Source organism: Hetaerina americana, unplaced genomic scaffold (assembly GCF_022747635.1).
Source record: "Hetaerina americana unplaced genomic scaffold, ioHetAmer1.1.p SCAF_4, whole genome shotgun sequence".
Taxonomy (NCBI): Eukaryota; Metazoa; Arthropoda; class Insecta; order Odonata; family Calopterygidae; genus Hetaerina; species Hetaerina americana.
Window position 1 is genome coordinate 42,251,160 of NW_027286985.1, and position 20,995 is coordinate 42,272,154.

The 20,995-nt window shown below is 38.5% G+C and overlaps 1 protein-coding gene across 1 annotated transcript in view; it reads right to left on the reverse strand.

Annotated features, from left to right (window-relative positions):
* The window catches only part of LanB2 (laminin subunit gamma-1), a 332,757-nt gene that overhangs the window by 19,074 nt on the left and 292,688 nt on the right, over positions 1–20,995 (reverse strand). The window contains exons 7-15 of the mRNA XM_071589758.1: positions 14,234–14,419; positions 9,157–9,382; positions 7,476–7,585; positions 7,140–7,289; positions 6,277–6,446; positions 3,676–3,808; positions 3,144–3,368; positions 2,308–2,493; positions 741–938 (exon numbers count right to left, since the gene is read on the reverse strand). Of these exons, the coding sequence (XP_071445859.1) occupies positions 741–938; positions 2,308–2,493; positions 3,144–3,368; positions 3,676–3,808; positions 6,277–6,446; positions 7,140–7,289; positions 7,476–7,585; positions 9,157–9,382; positions 14,234–14,419 (1,584 nt within the window). The remainder of the gene's footprint in view (positions 1–740; positions 939–2,307; positions 2,494–3,143; positions 3,369–3,675; positions 3,809–6,276; positions 6,447–7,139; positions 7,290–7,475; positions 7,586–9,156; positions 9,383–14,233; positions 14,420–20,995) is intronic.

Below are 20,995 nucleotides of genomic sequence, written 5' to 3' on the forward strand. Positions count from 1 at the left end.
AATTTGTAAAATCACTCAAAGGGAATATTTTTTTAAAGATTAAAATTCAATTTTAATAGGAGGAAGAATGGATAATAGGAAGGTGGAGCTAGGCAAATAATTCATAGACAGTAAAAGTTGTTGCAAATTTTCAAGCAGATAATGGGACAAGATTAATTATGGGTGTTGTCAATGGTCAACATTGGACTACTTAAGATTTAATTAACAATTTACAACAATTGATGGCCATTGACAACACATAATCAATCTTGCTCATTTTGGCCATACCCTGGAGGTGGTTCAGAGAGATAATACGGTAGGAGGTATGGCTTTAAAGAAAATTAAGGGGGAATTAAATATGTGAATATAAGAAATTGAGAGCATAAACCAATCTTTGGAGTGATAACCACAATTTTATTTTATTACTGTCTGTAAATTCTTTCCATTATGATTAAATTATCTTTTATTACATTTTTACATTACTATTAGCTTTTCTTAGTTTAAATTACCCAAATTTTATTCTACTCGTATTATATATTTATGCATGGTATATTACGTAGCTACCAAGCACTAAATTACACTATCTCAGATGCAAAGCTTATGTAAGGAAGACAAAAGAATGTATTATGCAAACAAAAGAAAAGACTATAGGAATGCATCTGAATCTGTAAACAAAAGAAAAGACAATGGGAATGCATCTGAATAAAAAAGAAAGAACCACACATCTATTACATGACTTCTGTGGTCACTGCCGATTTTACCTGGTAGACATTGATCACAAAGTTTCCCTCCAGTATGATAAATGCACTTCAGGCATTCTCCAGTTGTCTTATTACAATTTCCTACGGCATTAGGGTCAACATTTGTGTTGCAGTCACATGGCTGACAGGCACGTACAGGGCCGAAACTACCAGTTGGATCTCCATAGTAGCCATCACTGCACAGGTTGCATTTGGGTCCTTCAATGAGCAAAAGTGGTTGCAATTTAGGCACATCACTTTAAGCCATACTAAGGGACTGAAGTAGGCTAAAACTAAATCCTAATCCCAGTTACAGCCCAAATATTTTTTCTGATACATGTATTTTATCTATGAATACAGCCATTTTTGCAATAAAAAATTGGATCACCTACAAAGAAACAAAAGTAGCATATTTGCTAAACCTATTACATCAAAACATTCATAAAAACAACTTGAGATAGCTTATAAAAGCTCTTGCAATGTGGTTACTGCTCCCTGTACTCATCATACATATTAAACAAAATTAAATCATCAGTTTCAAACATAAAATATGGCATATTCAGGGTTCATTTAAAATAGTAATACTGATGGGTCAGCAAAGGTGTAAACTGTTTGAAAGGACTACTTATGCATTTAAATATTATAATTTCATTGCTGACATACTTATTACACATTTGGCAAATGATATCCATCAGACATTCAAAAAAAATGTCCACCTTTAATGTCACATGGATATTTTATGGACCACAACATGTATCTACAGGGTGTGACAACATAACTTCCTTTTTTATGAAGCAAAACCCCTTTAAAAAAGGAAGTTATGTTGCTGTACCCGGTAGTATACATGAAAAAAATTTAATTGTGATAAAGTCCTGCCAATTGTCAATTCTCATAAGATATTAGATAATTGTGATGAAAACTAATGGAGGCAGTGACTTGAGGAATTAAAATCCATTAATGTATTGGCCTAATGGTTCAAACGAACAAAATTATTTCAATCGAGTTCAAATTACATAAGAAATGTGATCCTTTGGTGAATTGGTGTCTCTTAAAAAGCATTTTGTCCCATTAACCTAAATTCTGACTGCTATTATGAGTATAACAATTTTTCCTGAAAAAAATTGATAGAGAGCATCATTTGAAAACCAAAATAAATTCTCATTCCCTCTTTCACAGGGTAAATTTATAATAAAGCATACTTAATTTCATAAACTAAAGATGCTTAAAAATAGAGTGTGACCATTTTCAATGAAATCAAAGTTAGATATTTATTGTATGTATGGTAACCAGTGATAAGTTCAGAAATGTATGAATATCCATAAAAGTAAATGGCAGGAAAAGTGGCCTCTGTGTGTGAATTTTATGGTTGGATGTGAATGAATATTTAATGACTGGTTCATATATCATTGTATATATCACTTGGTACTCAGGTATAACTGAGATTCATGTAGCTATAACTTGGTTAAATTTAACAGAGGTAGAAAATTGTTCAAAAATCAATAGTGGCCCTTTGGTAATGTTATCACACATTGGATATAGAGGGAAAAGAGTTTTATACATATTCCTCTTAATCAAGACTTTTCATTACCTCCATATCCTTTAGGGCACTCCAAGCAAACCACAGTTTCTGAAGGCATCTGAATGCAAGGCCCTCGATTTGGGCAGGGACAAAGTTTGCAGTCAAAGGCTGTTCCTTGAAGGGCGTTTCCATAATAACCTCTGGCACATTGTTCACAATTGTCCCCCATAGTATGATCCTGGCAAATACATCGACCTGAAAAGCAATAAGAATCCATGTAATATTAGTTTGTTTAGTGACACAACAATTTAAAATATAGCCATAAAACTTTTGAGATATCACAAAAGGAAAATATCTTAACACATGATGCAAATTACTGTGCATCATGTGTGTGAAGAATTTGCATCACACACAAGCAATGAGTGGGTAACTTCATGAATAGTTTTAAGGTTTATATCATATCATAGCAGTGTATATGAAACCCAAAAAGTTTTGTGTGTATGAGTTAAGTAACTTTTTCTTTATGCAAATAATAAATATGTTAAAAGATTGACTTTATTAAATGAAAAAACGGTTTACCCTAAAAATATACAACTATGCTCCAGATTAAGATCATGGGTATAGATGCAGTCATTAAAATAATGGAACAAGCCATGACATTAATATTATAAGTGGGGGCATTTTAGGAATTAAACTCTCCTAATTCACATTATTTCAATTTGAATTGTACTAGAGGTATGTACAAAAAGACAAAATTAGGGTGAATAATGTTGAATTAAATTTTTCATAAATCTTTGATGCCATTCTTGGCAAAGAGATGGTGGTTTGGGGACAGCAGTGATTTTGTACCACTGTTTCTAATGAATTATGAAAAATAATGAAAGAAGGAGTATATCTTTCTGTACCTGTCTCTGCCTCACAAATTTCAGCATGCCCATTGCAATTACAAGGCACACAGCGTGCAAATGGACCACCATTAGCTGGCTCGTGTCGATAACCAGGAGCACAGGATTCACAGAACTGTCCAACGTATCCCAGTGAACAGTTACATGTTTCAATCCAAGTTGCTTGCTTTCCTGCTGCACCACGCCTAGCAGTTTCCAGGCGAACATCATCAAGGAATCCAACACCTAAAATACATCAGTATGAAGCTGATAGATAATTAACTTGCCAGACTATTTACCACTATTAGATTGCAAAGTTCCACAGGAGCTACTTTTAACTCCTTAAGGGATAAGATATTTGGTCTGAGCCAGCATTGCTGACAGTGCTAGATGAGAATTCCCCTGGAAACTTACTAACTTAACAAGTTTTCTTCAAAACAGATTTGGAATAATAAGGCTTTAATGTAATACTTCCAATTCACATGATTGGCATGCAGCATTGACAATATTCACCCAAGATCTTAAACTTAACTATGAAGAAATAATTCCATACCTTCAGGAGTGTAGGAACCCCTAATTTTAATGGCAGTCAGGTTGGACAGTACACTCATGAAATCTTGAGCAGTTAATTTTGGTTGCCAGCCATAATCTTGATGTTCATGGAGCCGAAACACAAATTCCTGACTCTATGTAAAGAAAAAATGTCTTGATTACTACACTTGATGAGAATCAATACTCACTACAGTTCAAAAGTATGTAACATCAAAATACCTTATTGCATACAAAGTGGAAAGTAAGAGAATGACATTGAAATAACCGGCTACTACATACTTGTATGCACAAAATGTATTAACTTATAAAATAAAATTTTTAAAAAATTTGTTTTAATTAATATTTACATATAATAACAATAAAGGGAATTATGGAAATTCATGCTAACTGATGGGTTGTAGACCTTCAAATAAAGAAAGTGTGAAAGCTTCAAAGAGTTTCGTTATTATGCATACCATCACTTCTATTTCTCAGGGTTTGACAAGTGAGTTGTATACTTTCGTACTTCTAGAGTGCTACGCGTTTTTATTTGCATGACATTAATGCTTCTCAGTAAATTCATGTGGGTATTTGTTACAGTCTTGGATGTAATAGTACCTGCCCCGACTACATGCCTTTTTGGAAGAATGTATACCATGTTTTGTTTGTGGATTGTATAAATTTGTGGCTTTTGCATCTGGTTTTTTTCTTAATTGTCGGTGTTGCCCTAACACCCCCCACGCCCGAATACCCCGCAAGCCACACACCCTTGCGGTGGCTTGCAGGGTATTAAGTAGATGTAGATGTGAGAATAGAGAGAGGAAAAATTTTGTGAGACAAAAAAATCTTAGCTAAATCAGGAAAAGTGAAAAAATTTGATACTTTCGTGTGACAAAACCCTAAAAGATATGTAATCGGGAATAATAGACCATATTTATCGCTATAAACTGCAACACTTGGTCAAAAAAATTTGTGAGAATACTGAGAGGTAAAATTTTGTGAGACATAACAACATCTTAGTTAAAACACAAACAGTGAAAAAATATTATGCTTTCGTTTGAAAAAACCATAAAAGATATGCAATTGGGAGTTTTAAACCATATTTATTGCTATAAACTGCAATGCCTGGTCAAAAAAGCCCGTGAAAATACCAAGAGGAAAATTTTGTGAGACATAACAAAATCTTGACTAAATCACGAAAAGTGATTCAATGCTATGTTGAACTTAATAAATACATTCAGATCCGCATGTTTCAGCACCGAGGTCTTGCAAATTATTCGCACTCCAGCATACATTGGTCGCTTGGATCATGTATATAAAATTTGGGAAATAGATTCCAGAACTAGCAGACTCAAGGACTCCTTCTTCCCATGGACAATACGGGATAGCAACTGTGGCGTTATAGATATCAAAAATTCCACTTGCCACCCTCAGCGCCTCGAGAAAAAATTAGTTCTACACAATTGCATGCACTTTCACTGACCTCGTGCGTTTTGTTGTCAAAACCCCTACCACATGACCGCATTAGAATGCCATTAAATAATGTACTGCTCTTAACAGTATTGCTTGCTCTGGTTTTAAGTTTCCCCATTTATCCCTCTTCTCCTTCTGTGGGGAGGAGCCTCCCACTCCCTGGACTATTGGGTCACATTCCCTACCGGTGTCCTTGGGGGAGGAGACCGTTGTATGTGGCATGTCCATGTGGTGAAATTTTGCTTTTTACTTGTAAAATTCTAGCTTATATGCTATTGGAAAATTTTTTTACTGCATCCTAACCTGCAAATGTTTGTCAGTTGATAGTATATGTGTTTGCACGCATGTGAGTTGAAAGGATGTTGCATGAATGTAATGCCACTGTTTGCTTGAATGTGTTTATTATGCATGTGGTTTTGTTACCTTTTACAGATAGTGACCTAACACCCCCCACCACACACCCTTGTGGTGGCTTGCGTGGTATTATGTAGATGTAGATTATCATTAATGGATAATGCATATAATTAATGGGTATGAAACTGATGCAGTGAATTATATACAATTATTATAAATTCAAAACTAACTACTTTAGGAAGTGAGGATGTGAGGATTTAGCCATATAAACTATAATAATTCTTTTGTGTTTCAAAATGAAATCAAAGAAGAATGAGAGTTAGTTGTCATCAGAGGGACCCATGAATCTGAATATAATACCTGATGTATATAAAATTGATCACTCTGAAGTAGACCTCGGCAAATATATCATTTGAATTATATCTACTGCAAATTCAAATGAGTCATAAATGCTTTGTAAATACCGGTGATATCTCAGTTTAAAAGTTCTTTCTTTAATGTTAATATTACTTTCATAGTGTTCTCTGTATGAACTAAGTATATGAACATCTATGCACAAATTAACAGTTTACAAGTGATTAATATAGACATTATACTGTATAGCTATGTGTTATTAATGGAATGTAATAATCACAAAATGAATAATTGGATAACTACAAGTTATTCTGAGCTATTATTAATAATAATAATTTTATTTCAGTCAGTAGGTAGAACAGAGAAACTGAGCTCTAGCATTAAGAACAAAAAATCACAAAAACAAAAATGGAAATTTTAATATCTGGATATACAACTTTACCTTAACAGATGGTAGTTTATTTCCTTGCCCAAAAATTGTCTGTGTGACTGAAAGACCTTCTCCCTCCAATATAACATCTCTCACAGTTGGACTTGGGCCAGTCTCCCCAATTCGGAGTTTGAAGGATAAATCACGGTTGTAACTTGCCCTCTTGTCCCCAAGGTAACGTTCTGCAGGAAGATAAACAGAATAAGAAGGTTGGAGATGAAGGGATAAGATAGAAGAAAATGAAAGGAACTAATGAAGAAATTAGAAAAGGCAAGGTAAAAAAATTTCAATTTTTTTATTACTATACTCCAGTTCCTATGACACTTTACTGGATTGATGGGTACCAAATGTATTATTCCATTAATTTAAAAAATATACACATAGGCAATGACTAAAATAAATTTTTTAATAAAAATTTTAATTTTTATCATTAGATATACTAAATGCCTACTCATTTTTGTGAAAAAATATAATTTGAATGATTTTCATTTGCTCAATTCTTCACTTCACTTATTCAGCAACTTGCTTTGGTAAAGTCATATTTTTGGGAGATCTAATGGATATTTTTCCTTAAATTTCATTAATGAAAATATTCCAGGAAACTTGGGAATCTATTAGCTTACCACATTTTCACTTCCTTTAATCACAACACCATTCATGTTCCTTGCCTACCATCACAGTGTGGCAAAATTTTGTCATAAAAAGTTTCATTCATGCACCTCATTGGCAATTTAATCGGAGGCATCAAGCAGTGAAAGTCAGCAGTTACAAAACTTGAAGTTATTCAAGCTCATGAAATAATTGGCTTTAACTATATTAAACACTTACCATTACAATATCGACAGTAAAATTATGATTTAATGGAAAAATTTTACCTGGAGCAAGGAAGTACACTGGCTCCCTGCCTGATGAGCTAACTCCTACTGTTTGTGTGACTCCATTGTATTGAAGTTTTGTGCTTCTTCCTGAATAGTCTTCAGCCGTCCAGTGCTCAAGACCACGAGTGAATACACTCTCAATCACCACTTACAGGAGAAAAAAGAAATTATATCATTAAGATGTACCTTTCTTGCAATATGAACACTCATTTGACAATCAAAATACTGTACATACTCAAATGTACGTATCAAAGTTAAATAATATAATCAAAATCATTGTTTCTCATAAAATAAACTATGATAATTCTGAACTTAAAATTAGCATTGTCCTACCTTGTGAATATCCAGCAGCTGATTGACAATTTGAGGAGTGCCCATAGCAAAAGCATGGTGTGCAACCAAATCTATTCTCTAAATCCAAGTTGAAAAAACCTGGCTTGCAACTGTGAAGGAAAAAAAGATAATCAAGTTACTCTTTATGACTAAGAATGGTTGAAACTGGAAATGGTCCCTACAATGAAGGTTAACCATTTCAAACTTGCAGCTAGAACATAATTTAACTATCTTGATTTTCCAAAAGCAACCATTGGAGGTAACCACCGCCTACACATGACCACTGTTTGTGGGAGAGTGGGTACATGGAGGGAGGCTGGCAGCCACAGATCAATCAGCTTTGCTGAAATAACTTTTGAACTTTACATGATCAATATCCTGTTTTCATTTGAATCACATGAGTGTGGAGATCCTTGAAATCATATTTAAATATTTATGTAATAGTAATTGCGCATGCATGTGAATATTCCTCTCCAACAGGCTTTTACACAAGGCTATAAGCCCGAGTCTCAAAAAATTTAATATTTCTTTGATAATAATCTGTTAATTCATGGAAAGGAACTGTCCTCCCTACCCTCTGATGTGTGGATTTCACATACCACATAGGGTTTATTAGGGGACATGGTACTCCAAGGGTGACGAGCATTTGCGTTGGACTAGTGACCAGGGGGCCTGCCTCCGATTTGCAGGGAGGCCTATCTTGGCACTCTCAGCTTCACCTGAGCTGTGGGATTTTTCTGGTACCAGAACTTCCTGGGTTACCATAGGTGGCACAGAGAGAGGATCTGCCCTATCCCCTGACCTTATTTGTGAATTTCACATGCTGTCAGGCTTAGTATTGGGTGAGCATCACCAATCAAACTGAAACTGACCTTAGGGTTGATTACTGTGTGCATGTTTTTTTTAAAGGGTTTAGTACATGGTGAGCTCTACTCTCATCTATCGAACCAACCTTTGCGTTGATTACTGTAGTTTAAAAAAATATTTTCATTAAATGAAGAAGAGTCAATCAAATTATGGGGGAGCTGAGTATATTAATACTGAAAGAAGACAAAATTGGAGTATGGTAGTTAAAAAAATTATTATTTTGACACCATTTAGATATGCACATCAAAATCTGCCAATACTACAATCCAGTATTAGTCAATTTTGCCAAAATTTACTCTTAAAATTACTTAGAAGTACAAATAGTAAAAAGTTATACTCTGTATGGACATGCAAAAAATGTTTTCCTGTCTTTCTTCAAGGCACATTCCTTGCATCACGCCTTCAATATCCACCCCTGGACCCAGTGGTGTGGAAAACAACAAAAACATAGGACTCCAAATTAAGATGGCGGAAGAGCGCGGCGTAGGTCGTAGTAGTAGTAGTATTTAGGGGAGGCGACCGACAGCTGAGGTTAATTTGCGCCATTAGGGATGGACAGGAAAGGGTGAAGGGTGGAGAGAAACCCAGCGTCGGCATTAGCCTACTCTTTACGAAAGGCGTCAAGGGGTCCACAGTTTAACGTCCCATCCAACGGACGGCGTACTCACTCAAAGTGCCCTCCACAAAGCACCTCAAATAGGGATCAAGATACCACTGAAAAATATTCAACACCGCCGGGATTTGAACCCGGGCCCTCAGGGTGGGAAGCCAGGGGTAGGTCGTCTCAAAGGGTTGGATCATTCACTTGTCATACCTGTCACATCGCTTCCCTTCCACGTGGTCCTTGCACTGGCACGACCCAGAGTAGGGGTCGCAGCGCGGCTGGTTACTGATGCACCCGGCCTCGACGCACCCGCAGGGTTTGCAACCCCTGTCACCGAAGTCGTAGTGATTCACCTCGCAGCGGTCACACTTCTCTCCCGTTACCCCCGGCTTGCACTGACACTTCCCCTCTCGGTTGCACTGCAGGCTGCGCGAACCTGTTGAGGACAAACGAACTCAACTTGGGATATAAGTCGAGCCTCGGGTACCCGTGGGAATCCCCGGTGCGGAGAAATCATTCCACAAGAAGGAAATTTGAACACAGATCTCCGTGACCTGGTATGTAAAGGAACATTCATTAAATTACGTATGGCCACTTTCGGCTTTTCTTACTCTTCTTTCTCCCCCTTTCTAAGGATTCGTAAGGGATGGGCCTCTCATCTTAGTTAATGCCCGGAGGTATAATAAATCCCTCCACGGACTACAACCTTGACGTGGTGGAAGGGCTTGTGCGTTCCGATGACCCCTAGAGCTGTGCTGGCGGGAGTAATAATTATTGCTCCTGGTAGGGTCACCCATGCCAGATAGGTCGAAGGTTAGGAGCCAGACGAAAGGTAGTCCACGCAGCGTCTGTTCCTCAGTGAGGCGGCTGCAATGGCGTCTGACCACAGTGGGGCGGCCAGTAAGTGATGGTGTCACGTTAAAAACACTATTGAGGAAGGCAACGGGAAACCACCTCAATTATCATTCCCTAGAAAAATATGATGGACAATAGAGATATTTTGAGTCCTGGCAACCACGGGGCTCCGCCCAATCGGCCGTGTCTCGTGCCCGGCAGCGGGGGAGGCAAGGCTTCCGCGGTCGTCATCCCACGAAACCCTTGCAAGGGAAAACCAGCAGCAGCAGGACAGAATACGCAGGAGAAGAAGACGAAATTAGTTAGAATAGGAACGTGGAATGTTAGGACAATGATGAGGACAGGGAAATTGGAGAATGTTAAGCGAGAGATGGAAAGGGGAAATATAGATATTTTAGGTCTATGCGAGGTGAGATGGAAAGATAGCGGGGATTACTGGAGTGATAAGTATAGAATAATATACAGCGGCGGGGACGAGAGCCAACGAGGGGTTGCCATAGTATTAAATGAAGAGGTAGGGAGAAGCGTAGTCAACATAGAGCAGGTAACGGATAGAATACTACTAGTGGAGATAAAAGCAGAACCGACGAACTTAGTTATTATTCAGGTATACATGCCACCGAGCAACCATAAGGAAGAAGAGGTCGATAGGATATACGATCAGTTAGAGGACATGATCGCGTGTGTTCCTGCAGGGAAACATTTGATAGTGATGGGGGATTGGAATGCGACGGTAGGCGAATGAAGAGATGGTGATGAGGTGGGGGCTACGGTTTAGGCACGAGGAATGACCGCGGGGAGAAAGCAGTTGAGTTCTGCAGAAGACAGGGGTTAGTCATCACCAACACTTGGTTTAGACACCACAAAAGACGCAGGTATACATGGAAAATGCCAGGTGACTCAGGAAGATATCAGCTAGATTATATCCTGGTTAGACACAGGTTTAGGAATAGTGTGATAAATTCCCACAGCTTCCCGGGAGCGGATGCGGACTCAGACCACAATTTAGTTGTTATGAAATGTAGCGTACGTTTCAAAAAGATAAGGCAGGGGCGGCGAGTTAGAAAATGGAATGTAGAAGCGTTAAATGGGTTGAAAAGGAAGGAATACAAACAGGCGGTAGAGAAAATCATGGAGGATGGTAAAGGGCTTAGTACTATCGAAGAAAAATGGGAAATGATCAAGAAGGGGTTGTCTAAAGCCGCAAAAGACACTATTTAAACCGTTAACGCTAAAAGGACTAGGAAACCATGGATCACGGATGAGATGATTACAAAGATGGATGAGCGGAGAAAATGGAAGAATATGAATACAGAATTAGGCAAAATGAAGTACAAAGAATTGAACAATAAATTGAGGCGGGCAACAAATAAAGCAAAAGAAGCATGGTGGAAGACGCAGTGCGAGGATATGGAAAGTCTGCAGAGGAAGGGTGAAATCGGTGCGCTGTACAGCAAAGTTAAATCGTTATCGGGAAGTAAGAAAGGTAGAGCTATGCTAACAGTTAGAGATATGGCGGGTAAGGTAATAGTTGACGCAGGAAAGATCCAAGAGAGATGGAAGGAGTATATAGAAGAACTGTATAAAATTTGTTGTCTCAGGCGTAACTTTGTGGAATTTGCATAACATATTGAAATGTAATGAAATAATTGACTTTGTAATTCCACACACTTTATTTAAAAACACACGACCCAGGTTTCGACGTTGAACGTCATCATCAGGTGGTCCTCATAGAAGCTTCTATGAGGACCACCTGATGATGACGTTCAACGTCGAAACCTGGGTCGTGTGTTTTTAAATAAAGTGTGTGGAATTACAAAGTCAATTATTTCATTACATTTCAAGAACTGTATGGTAAAGAACTCAGACCAACAAAGTTAGACATTGAAAAAGAAAATGACGTAGAGGAGGACAGCTTAGGTCCAGGCATACTAGACCATGAGATAGAAAGGGCATTAAGGGAGATGAAACTAAATAAGGCCGTGGGGGTAGATAACATTCCCGTGGAACTTTTAAAATGCTTAGGAAAATGTGGGAGGAAGAGGCTATATGGGCTGATCCGTAGTATTTATGAGGAGGGAATCTGGCCGGAAGACTTTGTGAGATCAGTTTTAGTTCCTATTCCGAAAAAGGTAAAGGCCACGTCATGTGAGGACTATAGGACAATTAGTTTGATATCCCACGCAGCTAAAGTTGTTCTTAGGATCATAAACAAAAGGATAGAGAGTAGGGAAAATGGTTACTTAGGGGATGACCAGTTTGGGTTTAGGAAGGGGAGAGGTACGCGTGATGCCGTTGCAGTAATGAGATTATTAATCGAGAGGAATATAGAACACAACCAGGAGGTATTTGCCTGTTTCGTAGATTTCGAAAAAGCGTTTGATAGAGTGAATTGGGAAAAACTAATGAGTATATTGCAGAAAATAGGAATAGTTTGGAGGGAAAGGAGGCTAATCAGCAACCTGTACATGTCTCAGACTGCTCAGGTGCGGGTGGGAAACGGGGAGTCAGGATGGGCAGTGTTAGGAAGGGGTGTAAGGCAGGGTTGCCCATTATCACCGTTGCTGTTCAACCTGTATGCAGAGGAAATGATTAAAGAGGCATGGGAAGAACTCGAGGTAGGAATGAAAGTGGGCGGGGAATTCGTAAAATCAGTAGGGGTTTGCTGATGACCAAGCCTTAGTTTGTCAGTCAGCCAAGGGGCTGCAAGCATTGCTGAGTGAATTGGAAATTCAGTGCGACAGGTATGGGATGAGAATCAATATTAATAAAACAAAGGTTATGCGATTTTCTAGAAAGAAAAAGGCCAAGCTTAACATTAAAATAGGAGGGCAAAAACTAGAGCAGGTAGAGCAGTTTACGTATCTCGGTAGTGTTTTGGACCAACACGGTCAAAGTAGTAGGGACGTAAGGAGAAGAATTTCGCTTGGCAAAGAGGCTTTCACAAGGAGGAGGGAGTTGATGACGGGGACTTTGAGTAAGGATGTTAAGAAAAGACTCGTAAAAACTTTGATATGGAGCGTAGCTATGTACGGTGCGGAAACGTGGTCATTGAAGCAGGAGGATAGACGTAGATTGGAGGCTTTCGAAATGTGGGTGTGGAAAAGAATGGAGAAGGTGAAATGGACAGAGAAGAAAACAAATGAGGAAGTACTTGGTATGGTGGGAGAAGAGAGGGGTTTGTTGGGAGAAATCCTGTGGAGGCAGGAAAAGTGGATGAAGGGGGTATTGACCGGCAGTGGGATGTTGAAGACTGTGATAGAGGGTAGAATGTTGGGCAAAAGAGGAAAGGGAAGGAACAGGATAGGGATGTTGGACGGGATGAAGGGAGGAAGAAAGTACTCAGAGATGAAGAGGGACCTGATATAGAGTAGGATGATGGATTTTGTGTTTTGTTAGGAGTAAGAAAATATTTGTTTGGTAGTGTTGTTGTCCATCCAAAAACCTACCTTAACCGGTAGATTACCTTAAAAAAAAGTATAATAAATATATCAAACAGATACATTTTGTAAGAAAAGGGAAAAGAAACGCATTTAGGTTTGACGACTGCGTTTTTCACCACGGTTATCTACTCATCTCACAGTGGAAGAAGCAAGAGGGTTATTCATGCATATGCATGCCTGTATACATGAATACATACCTGTAATAACCTGCATAGGAATGGCGAAGAAGGCTTTCCATCAAAAGAAGCATCTACTAGCGGAAAATAGTAACAAGGGGCGATTCATAAAAAACTTATATTTGAGTCTACTTTTCTACGATTTGAGGCTAAGAAGATAGGGGAATCAAAGAAATGAAGGCTAGATGCGCCAGAAATGTGGTGCTACAGAAATATAATGAAAGTTTAATGGATAGATTGAATAATAAAAGAATAAGTGCTTCGAAGAGGTTTGAAAACGATATGAAACTCGATTTAGGCAAATGAATATTGAAAAAAGGTTGATAATGGTCGCCGATTTATAAGGAAATATAATCATCATGAAATGAAGTACCTTGGGGATGACTCTAAAAATTAGGGGGCGTATAATGCATGGAAGCTTAGTATTTAAAGTCGTGAAGTATGGTAAATTTGTGTTATTCATACATACCGAAGGTCTTTGGAAACACATTGGAAAATATCCTACGCGGTCTTTAAAAATTACAAATTCGTTCGAATGAAGCCTTCAAAAATTGAGTGTATGGGAATTTGAAAAGTTCTAGATCACAAAATACTTTCAACGTTGCGCGAAAGTGTCATTATCGGACTGAAAGTTGTTATTATTTAATTTCGTCTTACCGATGAGTAAATAAAACCTAACCGGTTTAAAAATCATATGGATACTCTGTAACAAGAAAGAGTAATGCTTTTAGGGCGAAAAATAATTTTTACCACTTAGAAAAGCGATGCATCGTAAGGCCGACAATGGCCGTCACAATGGCGGTGTGGTCTTACCCGTTGGATCGCAGTTGCACGCTACACAGTAGCCATCGGCTCGCTGGTAGTAGTTGTCCCGGCACCTCTCGCAATTTGCCCCGTCGCGAAATCCGGTGCAGTCCAGGCAGTGACCACCGTGTCCCGTCCGCTCGTACAAACTCTTGTCGAAGTAGCATCGGTTGGAGAAGCCGTTGCAGTTGCATGCTATACGAGAGAAGGGGGCGGGGAGAAAGTGAAGTTTAGAGAGGCAAAAAATTTTTGACATTTAAGACGATGTTAAACAAACATTAAGAAAACTAGATGAGGAAAAAAATATTTTTCAAGGCATGGCACGGCGAGCAAAAATGTACCTTTTTATTCGCGATCATTCTCCACGCAATAGCCACATTCTTAGGAATACTGTCTCAGTTATGCTGAAGCGACCTCGAAGATAAGATAATTTTGGACATTTCAGCTTAAAATTCAGTCATGAGGCTAGTTGATTATCAACTGAATTGCCCAAAAAAACGTACTAGGATAACAAAAATAAGAATAAAATAAGTCGACTAGTGAATCTGAATAGTGATAAAGATGATGTCAGGTTTATTTTACATTAAAAACATTAACATAACTGCAATGACGTGGGAATTTTGAGATATCTCTGTATATTATACTAGAATCACCTCGTTTAAAAGACGTAAATATTCTGGTTGATTACTGTGTGAAGGAAAGGAGAACCAAGTTTGTACAAGCTATAATAGAGGAAATGAGGTTTTACGTTATTACCTGCATAAAAGGTCAACGTGAAGACACCAACTCTTCACATCCTGCAATTACTAGTCTCTAAAAAATTAAATAAATAAAATGCGCCTTAATCACTCTTTCTGCGTGAAATTGTAAACATCCTGAACTACGCAGGTAACTATGGGCCGTGACAGTGAAATTTATGGACTTGGTTCACGTTTGCTCTGAATCCCTGATATGAATGCCATTCGGTATCCAGGAGAACTAGCAGACAAGCCAGGATTTATGGGCAGGGAGCTGGAGGCATGGAGCCCATGGGGAGGGGGTCCCCCACCACTTCATCGAGAAAAAGATTTCAGTCCCGAGCTCTTTTTTTTTGAGATGATTAAACCATAGGTTGGTTCGTTTAAAGTTCGTGAGCAGAGCTAGGCTACCTCACATTCCGCAGGTAATGGGTGGAATTTACACATTCAGGGTAGTGGGACCAACCCCTTCGTCAGTTTTGCCTTGAGTTTTCCACGAAGATCTGGTACTCAGGAAAGCACTAAAATTGGGCGAACCTGGAGGCATAGCCAAATTAAAAATCTAGCGCCATCTGTCAGTAGCCGAACGAACTATTCACTGGCTTCCACGCTCCCGAAGCGCAGTCCTCCAGTGCCTTTTTGAAATTTTCATATACTTATATATACGACATAAATAAAATTAGTTGTTTGGTGAAATCCGAAAAAGGCAGAGAAAGTAGGTGGAGGAGGAAAGTAGGAAGAGAGGCAGTGGAATGTCTAAGGCCGTAATAGGAAGGGGAACGTTAGGCATGTGGGTTAGGGGAAGGAAGAAAAGAGGCTATTTAGACTTAACTCTTGAAAACAGGTAGAAGGTACGAATAAATGAAGATGGAAACAATGAAGAGCAAACAAAAGGAATACCACATGATGCGTAGTCCATAACATTTACTGAAGCCGTCCAAATCCTATATCACGAGGCATTCAATATGAGAATTATTAAAACTGAGCAAACATATAAAAAGGAAAGTATAGTACAGTGAAATACTAACGATACTAAAGGCTACCATAGATTCGCTGAGAGAATAAATCTTTTAAAAATAAGTAGGCAATAACTATTAAAATATTAATGTTCCAATTATCACTCACATTAAAAATACGCCATTCTGCCCTTTCTTTGATTTTATCGGCAATCTTCTGCTCTAATATACAGGAATGGGCTGATCCCCCAGTCAATTTAGGTATCTCTCTTTCATGATGCTCAAGTTGTATGATTAACCCCGTACTAAAAAGTTCGCAGAGGTCATGAATATCGAGGCAGGGAGTAAACTCTACTTAGCACACGTTTAAAATGTCGTTTTTCCCAATAAAAACAGATTGTCACAATAATAGACATCACAGTGGGTCCTTAAAGTGTTATTAATACCACCAGATGGCACTTAATGAAGGGAGATGGATTTAAAGAAGATGTACGAGAGGTGGCACGGAAAGAGAGAGGGCAATGAACATTAGGATCATTGAGATTTGGAGTAATTGGGATTATTTTTCAATTTAAAAATAGAATTTCTGGGTAAAAAGCATGATTATTTTATGCTAGTTACCGTTTAAGGTAGGTTTTGGATATATTGCTTAACCTCGCCTAACAATACACAACCTGTAGTATAATACGTAAAACTTTTAATTCCACATTCATTCTACCGCCCATCATTCCGTCCAACAAGCCTAGTCTTTTCTTGCCCATACTTCTCCCGTCTAATTTTCTTCATCCTATTACCGTCCTCAACATCCCATCACCAATCAAATTCTCTTCATCTATCTTCCCTGCTTCCTTTGGATTTCACCCAACAACTCTCTCCCCTCCTACAGCATGGATTATTTATTTTTTTTCCATTTTACCTTTTCCATCCTTCTCCACACCCAAAGTCTTCAAATGAACTTCCATCATCCTGCTTCAACGAGCATGTTTCCGCGCAGTGCAAAACCACGCTCCATATCACAGTTTTAACGAAACTTTTCTTAAAATCCTTACGCAGCACCGCTGTCCCGCTTTCTTGTGAAAACCTCTTTATCTAACACAAATCTTGTCCTTATTTCTCCACCACTTCGACAATTTTGGTCCTAAACACATCTGAAATAGGTAAAATGTTCGAGTTTATGAACTCCTAATTTAATACTTTTTCACGTAGATGAAGACTACTACAATTTTCCGTTAAATAAAAATGTAAAATGTACTCAAGACCAATTTCGATGCCCTGCAGCATTTTCATGTCCACTTGAAAAGTGCATCGAAACTGGTCGTGAATAAATCTTTATTTAGTGGAAAATTGAAGTAGTCTTCGTCTCTCTTATTATGGAACTGTTCCACCTCATTACACCTGAATCTATAAATTATATTAATACTAATTTTTGCTTTACTTTTTCTAAAAAACCTCACAACCTTTATGTATTTACATTGATTCTCATCCCATACATATCACAATTATTTTTCACTGCACGCAGCAATGATTGTAACCCCTTGGCTGACTGATTTACTAAAGATTGATCATCCGCAAACCTAACAGATTTAATGAATTCCTCACCGACATTTAGCATATTTTCAATTATTCCTTTCCATTTTTTTTTAACATTAAGAGTTAATTTATGCGGAATTAAATAGCATGAAACGTAATTCTTAAGCGGAGATGAATTTTACTCTGAATTGCCAAAAATTACGGTAATTTTCAGGTTCCGCAGCAATTCGAATAAATTATCGCATTCATTTTCAGCCTGTCCCATCTCGAGGGGAATCTAGGGAAGGCGATGCGAACGACCGAACGAAGGAAGAAGGCACAGGCAGCAGGGGATCAAAAAAAAAACTTAGAATTCTTAGGCAGAAAACTTAAAATTCTTAGGTAGATACCTATTTTCATACATGAATAGACATATTTTTGAAAACATTCTTTTCCACGAATAAAGCTGGAAGTTATGCTAAATATCAAACAAATTGTACTAATTTAGAGACTGAAATGCATCGCATACTAAATAATTTTCTACTCGGGATCAAAAGTAGTGACGGGCATTTTTTTTGTCAACAGTCAGCTTATTACTTTTACTGTAATGAAATAAGCTTAATGAAATAAGCTCAATATTTCCCTCAAAATGCTTACTCATTAGTAATTTTCTCTTAATTGATTTGACTCTAAATTATATCTTTACTCTTTTTAAAATGAATATTTCTTTAATTTTCACCATTATTTAATGATTTACATAATTGATCGAAGTTGCGGAGTAGGGGTCATAAGTAATATTCGCTTTAAATTTCATTACAGCAAAAAATACTAATCAAGGGGAATCCACGGCCTCCATTCCCCCCTCCTCCAATTAGATCCTCCACTGGACAAGAGAACGAGATTCTACACGCGCAAGTGAAGCTCGCTGTGAGACATGGGCACGTCCAGTTTCTGCTAAGAAAACATTAGAGTGCACAATGGCGCGTTCTCCTCCCGCTCCGTCCCGCCTCTTCCGCATTCCGGGATACGGAGCGGGGGTTCTCTTCCACGGGGGGAAGAGGAATTCAGTCCAGGGGTGAGATAGGGGGATGGGGGAGTCCGCGCACAAAAAATTTAGCGGGGGATAGAGGGAGGGAAAGGGGAGACTGAAAGGACAGGGTGGGAAGAGGGGGAGGGACGTCCGGGGAGGAACTCGCATCCGTGCCACAACTGCTAATGGCAAAAATGCCTCCCTTCAAACTGTAGTATTTTTCCACCGGAAAAAATATGTAGGTACTTATTATTCTTCATCTGGCATTGACAAAATGCAATTGTCTAGTTCATTTTCATGAAAATGCTGACATGGTCGGTAGTAATATAATTTAATTGATGCTAAATTGAGGACGTGGTATTTCAGTAGGTACAGCATTAGAATATGGACCGGAGAGCCCGGGTTCGATTCCCGGTGGCAATTCTCGACCCCCTCAGATACATCCAAGCTGAGTGATTTTTCGATTACGAGATGTTCTTGAGAAAACATAAGCGGGACATGGGAAAGAACTGGCCTCCCCTACCCTTAATGTGTGAATTTCGCACGCTATTGGACTTAATAGTTGGTGACATCTATCTATCAAAACAACTTTCAGGTTGATAACTGTGGTGATATGATATTATATCAAAAATACATATCCGTATATAGTAACAATATTATATGTAGTATGAGGTTTAAGGGCATTTTGTGTCAAGTTTACTAGGGCTTGTGGGTACAGTAGTGTGTATTGCCAGCGTCCATCGGAAGCCTACCTTTAGCCAGAATACTACTGTTAATAAAATATACGCACACATTTAAAAGGGATTTAATCAAGTATAATATTAAAAAAACTCCGATTCTTCCTAACACCATAAATCGCACACCATCTCCGTCTGTACAACTTACTTCCCTGGAGTTCAGTCTCTCAGAGACCCTTTACTCATTCTGACCAACCACAAAACAATAATAAAGATACGACCAATTTTAGCATTGGACCGGAGGACCCAGTTGCCATGCCAAACATAAAACATTCCTTCTGTCGCTTTTAACGGATACGCCAATCTATCTGGCCATCCGACATTTATTTATAATGGCGGTGTGACATGAAAATAAATTAGTGCGTTTCATTTGAACATCTCCATTTTTCACTGATTGGCACCCACTACTGCTAATTATAATTACTATTAGGAAATATAGGGGTTATTGATGTATTTTTCGATTTTAATCATTCAACGTCCAAAAATAAAGGAAATAATTCATTCACTTAATAAATAAACTTGTTACTTTTTCACACAAATTGTTTTTTGTGTGTGAAAAAATACCAAATTTATTTATTCAGTGATCATGAATTTCACAAAGTAGAGCCTAAAACGATAAAATTTGAATATCCATTATTTGCTTCTCATGAATTACTCTCTAGTCCAGGGAGCAGATCGTCGGACTACTGACCAGGGGACCCGGGTTTGATTCCTCGGAAAGTCTCTCTGGGTACCTTCAGCTTCACCCGAGCTATGTGATTTTTCGGGTAACAGAACTTCCTGGGAAACCATGACCGGCACAGGGAAAGGAACTGGCCCCCCTACCGCGATTTGTGAATTTCACCCACCATTGGGCTTAGTATTGGATTGGCTCTACCATCAACTACCAAACCGACCTTCGGATTTGGTAGTTGATGGTTTCACTCTCAATTAAAAATGGCTCTTAATTTACTTTTGACTTTTTAAAAAGGGGGCGTAACATATCAAATTACACAATCACCACTCCACGTGGAAAAGCTAAATGATGGAACAACTTAACCGAGATTCTCTTTAATACTAAACATCTGCTGTTTTTGGTTTGAATTACTTACGGCAATAAATAACTCCGCAATCAAAATTCTGGGTGATAATGAATCTCATTAACGTATTTTAGCAACTAAGATGCATGACTAAGTTGTTTTTTTTTACGATCGAAAAGTAGAATGCCAAAGGGACAGGGTGAAAAATACGGGTTTAGCGCTTATTTTCCAATAGATGTCATCGTTTTCTCCGAAATATTTCTAATAACACGAAAAATACGGCTCATATATTTCGCGGAATATTTCATAGCACGTCCCACCTCTAGCCGCAGCCCTTGACCTTTATAGGGCAGCATCATCGACGCCATCGTTATCATCAGAGGTCGAAGGATGTGCCATCTCCTCAATCTCTAATCTCAAATGAGAAATCACTTGATCGCCCCGCCCTTCGCCCCTTTCATCGTAGTCCCTTCATCAATTGCTTCGGTCCCGTCTCAAGGCCCGTGATCTTCTAACAGTGCTCAACTACCGTCCGGACGCCTCGATAAGGAATCGCACATTCCGAGCAACGTTTACTGAAAGAATGCGTTGAAAAACATATCTGGGTTCTCCGAATGAGAATTCCTTTTGAACAAATATAGAGGAAACTTCCGAGAAAGCTAACAAAAGCTTTGGGCCGTTGCAGAGCATGGTATGTCTCCTGAAAAGGTCACTGCTTTGTATGACAGTTTAGAGACAATTGAGCCTGGCAATAATATGTTACACTATTTTAGGCTTTGGCGT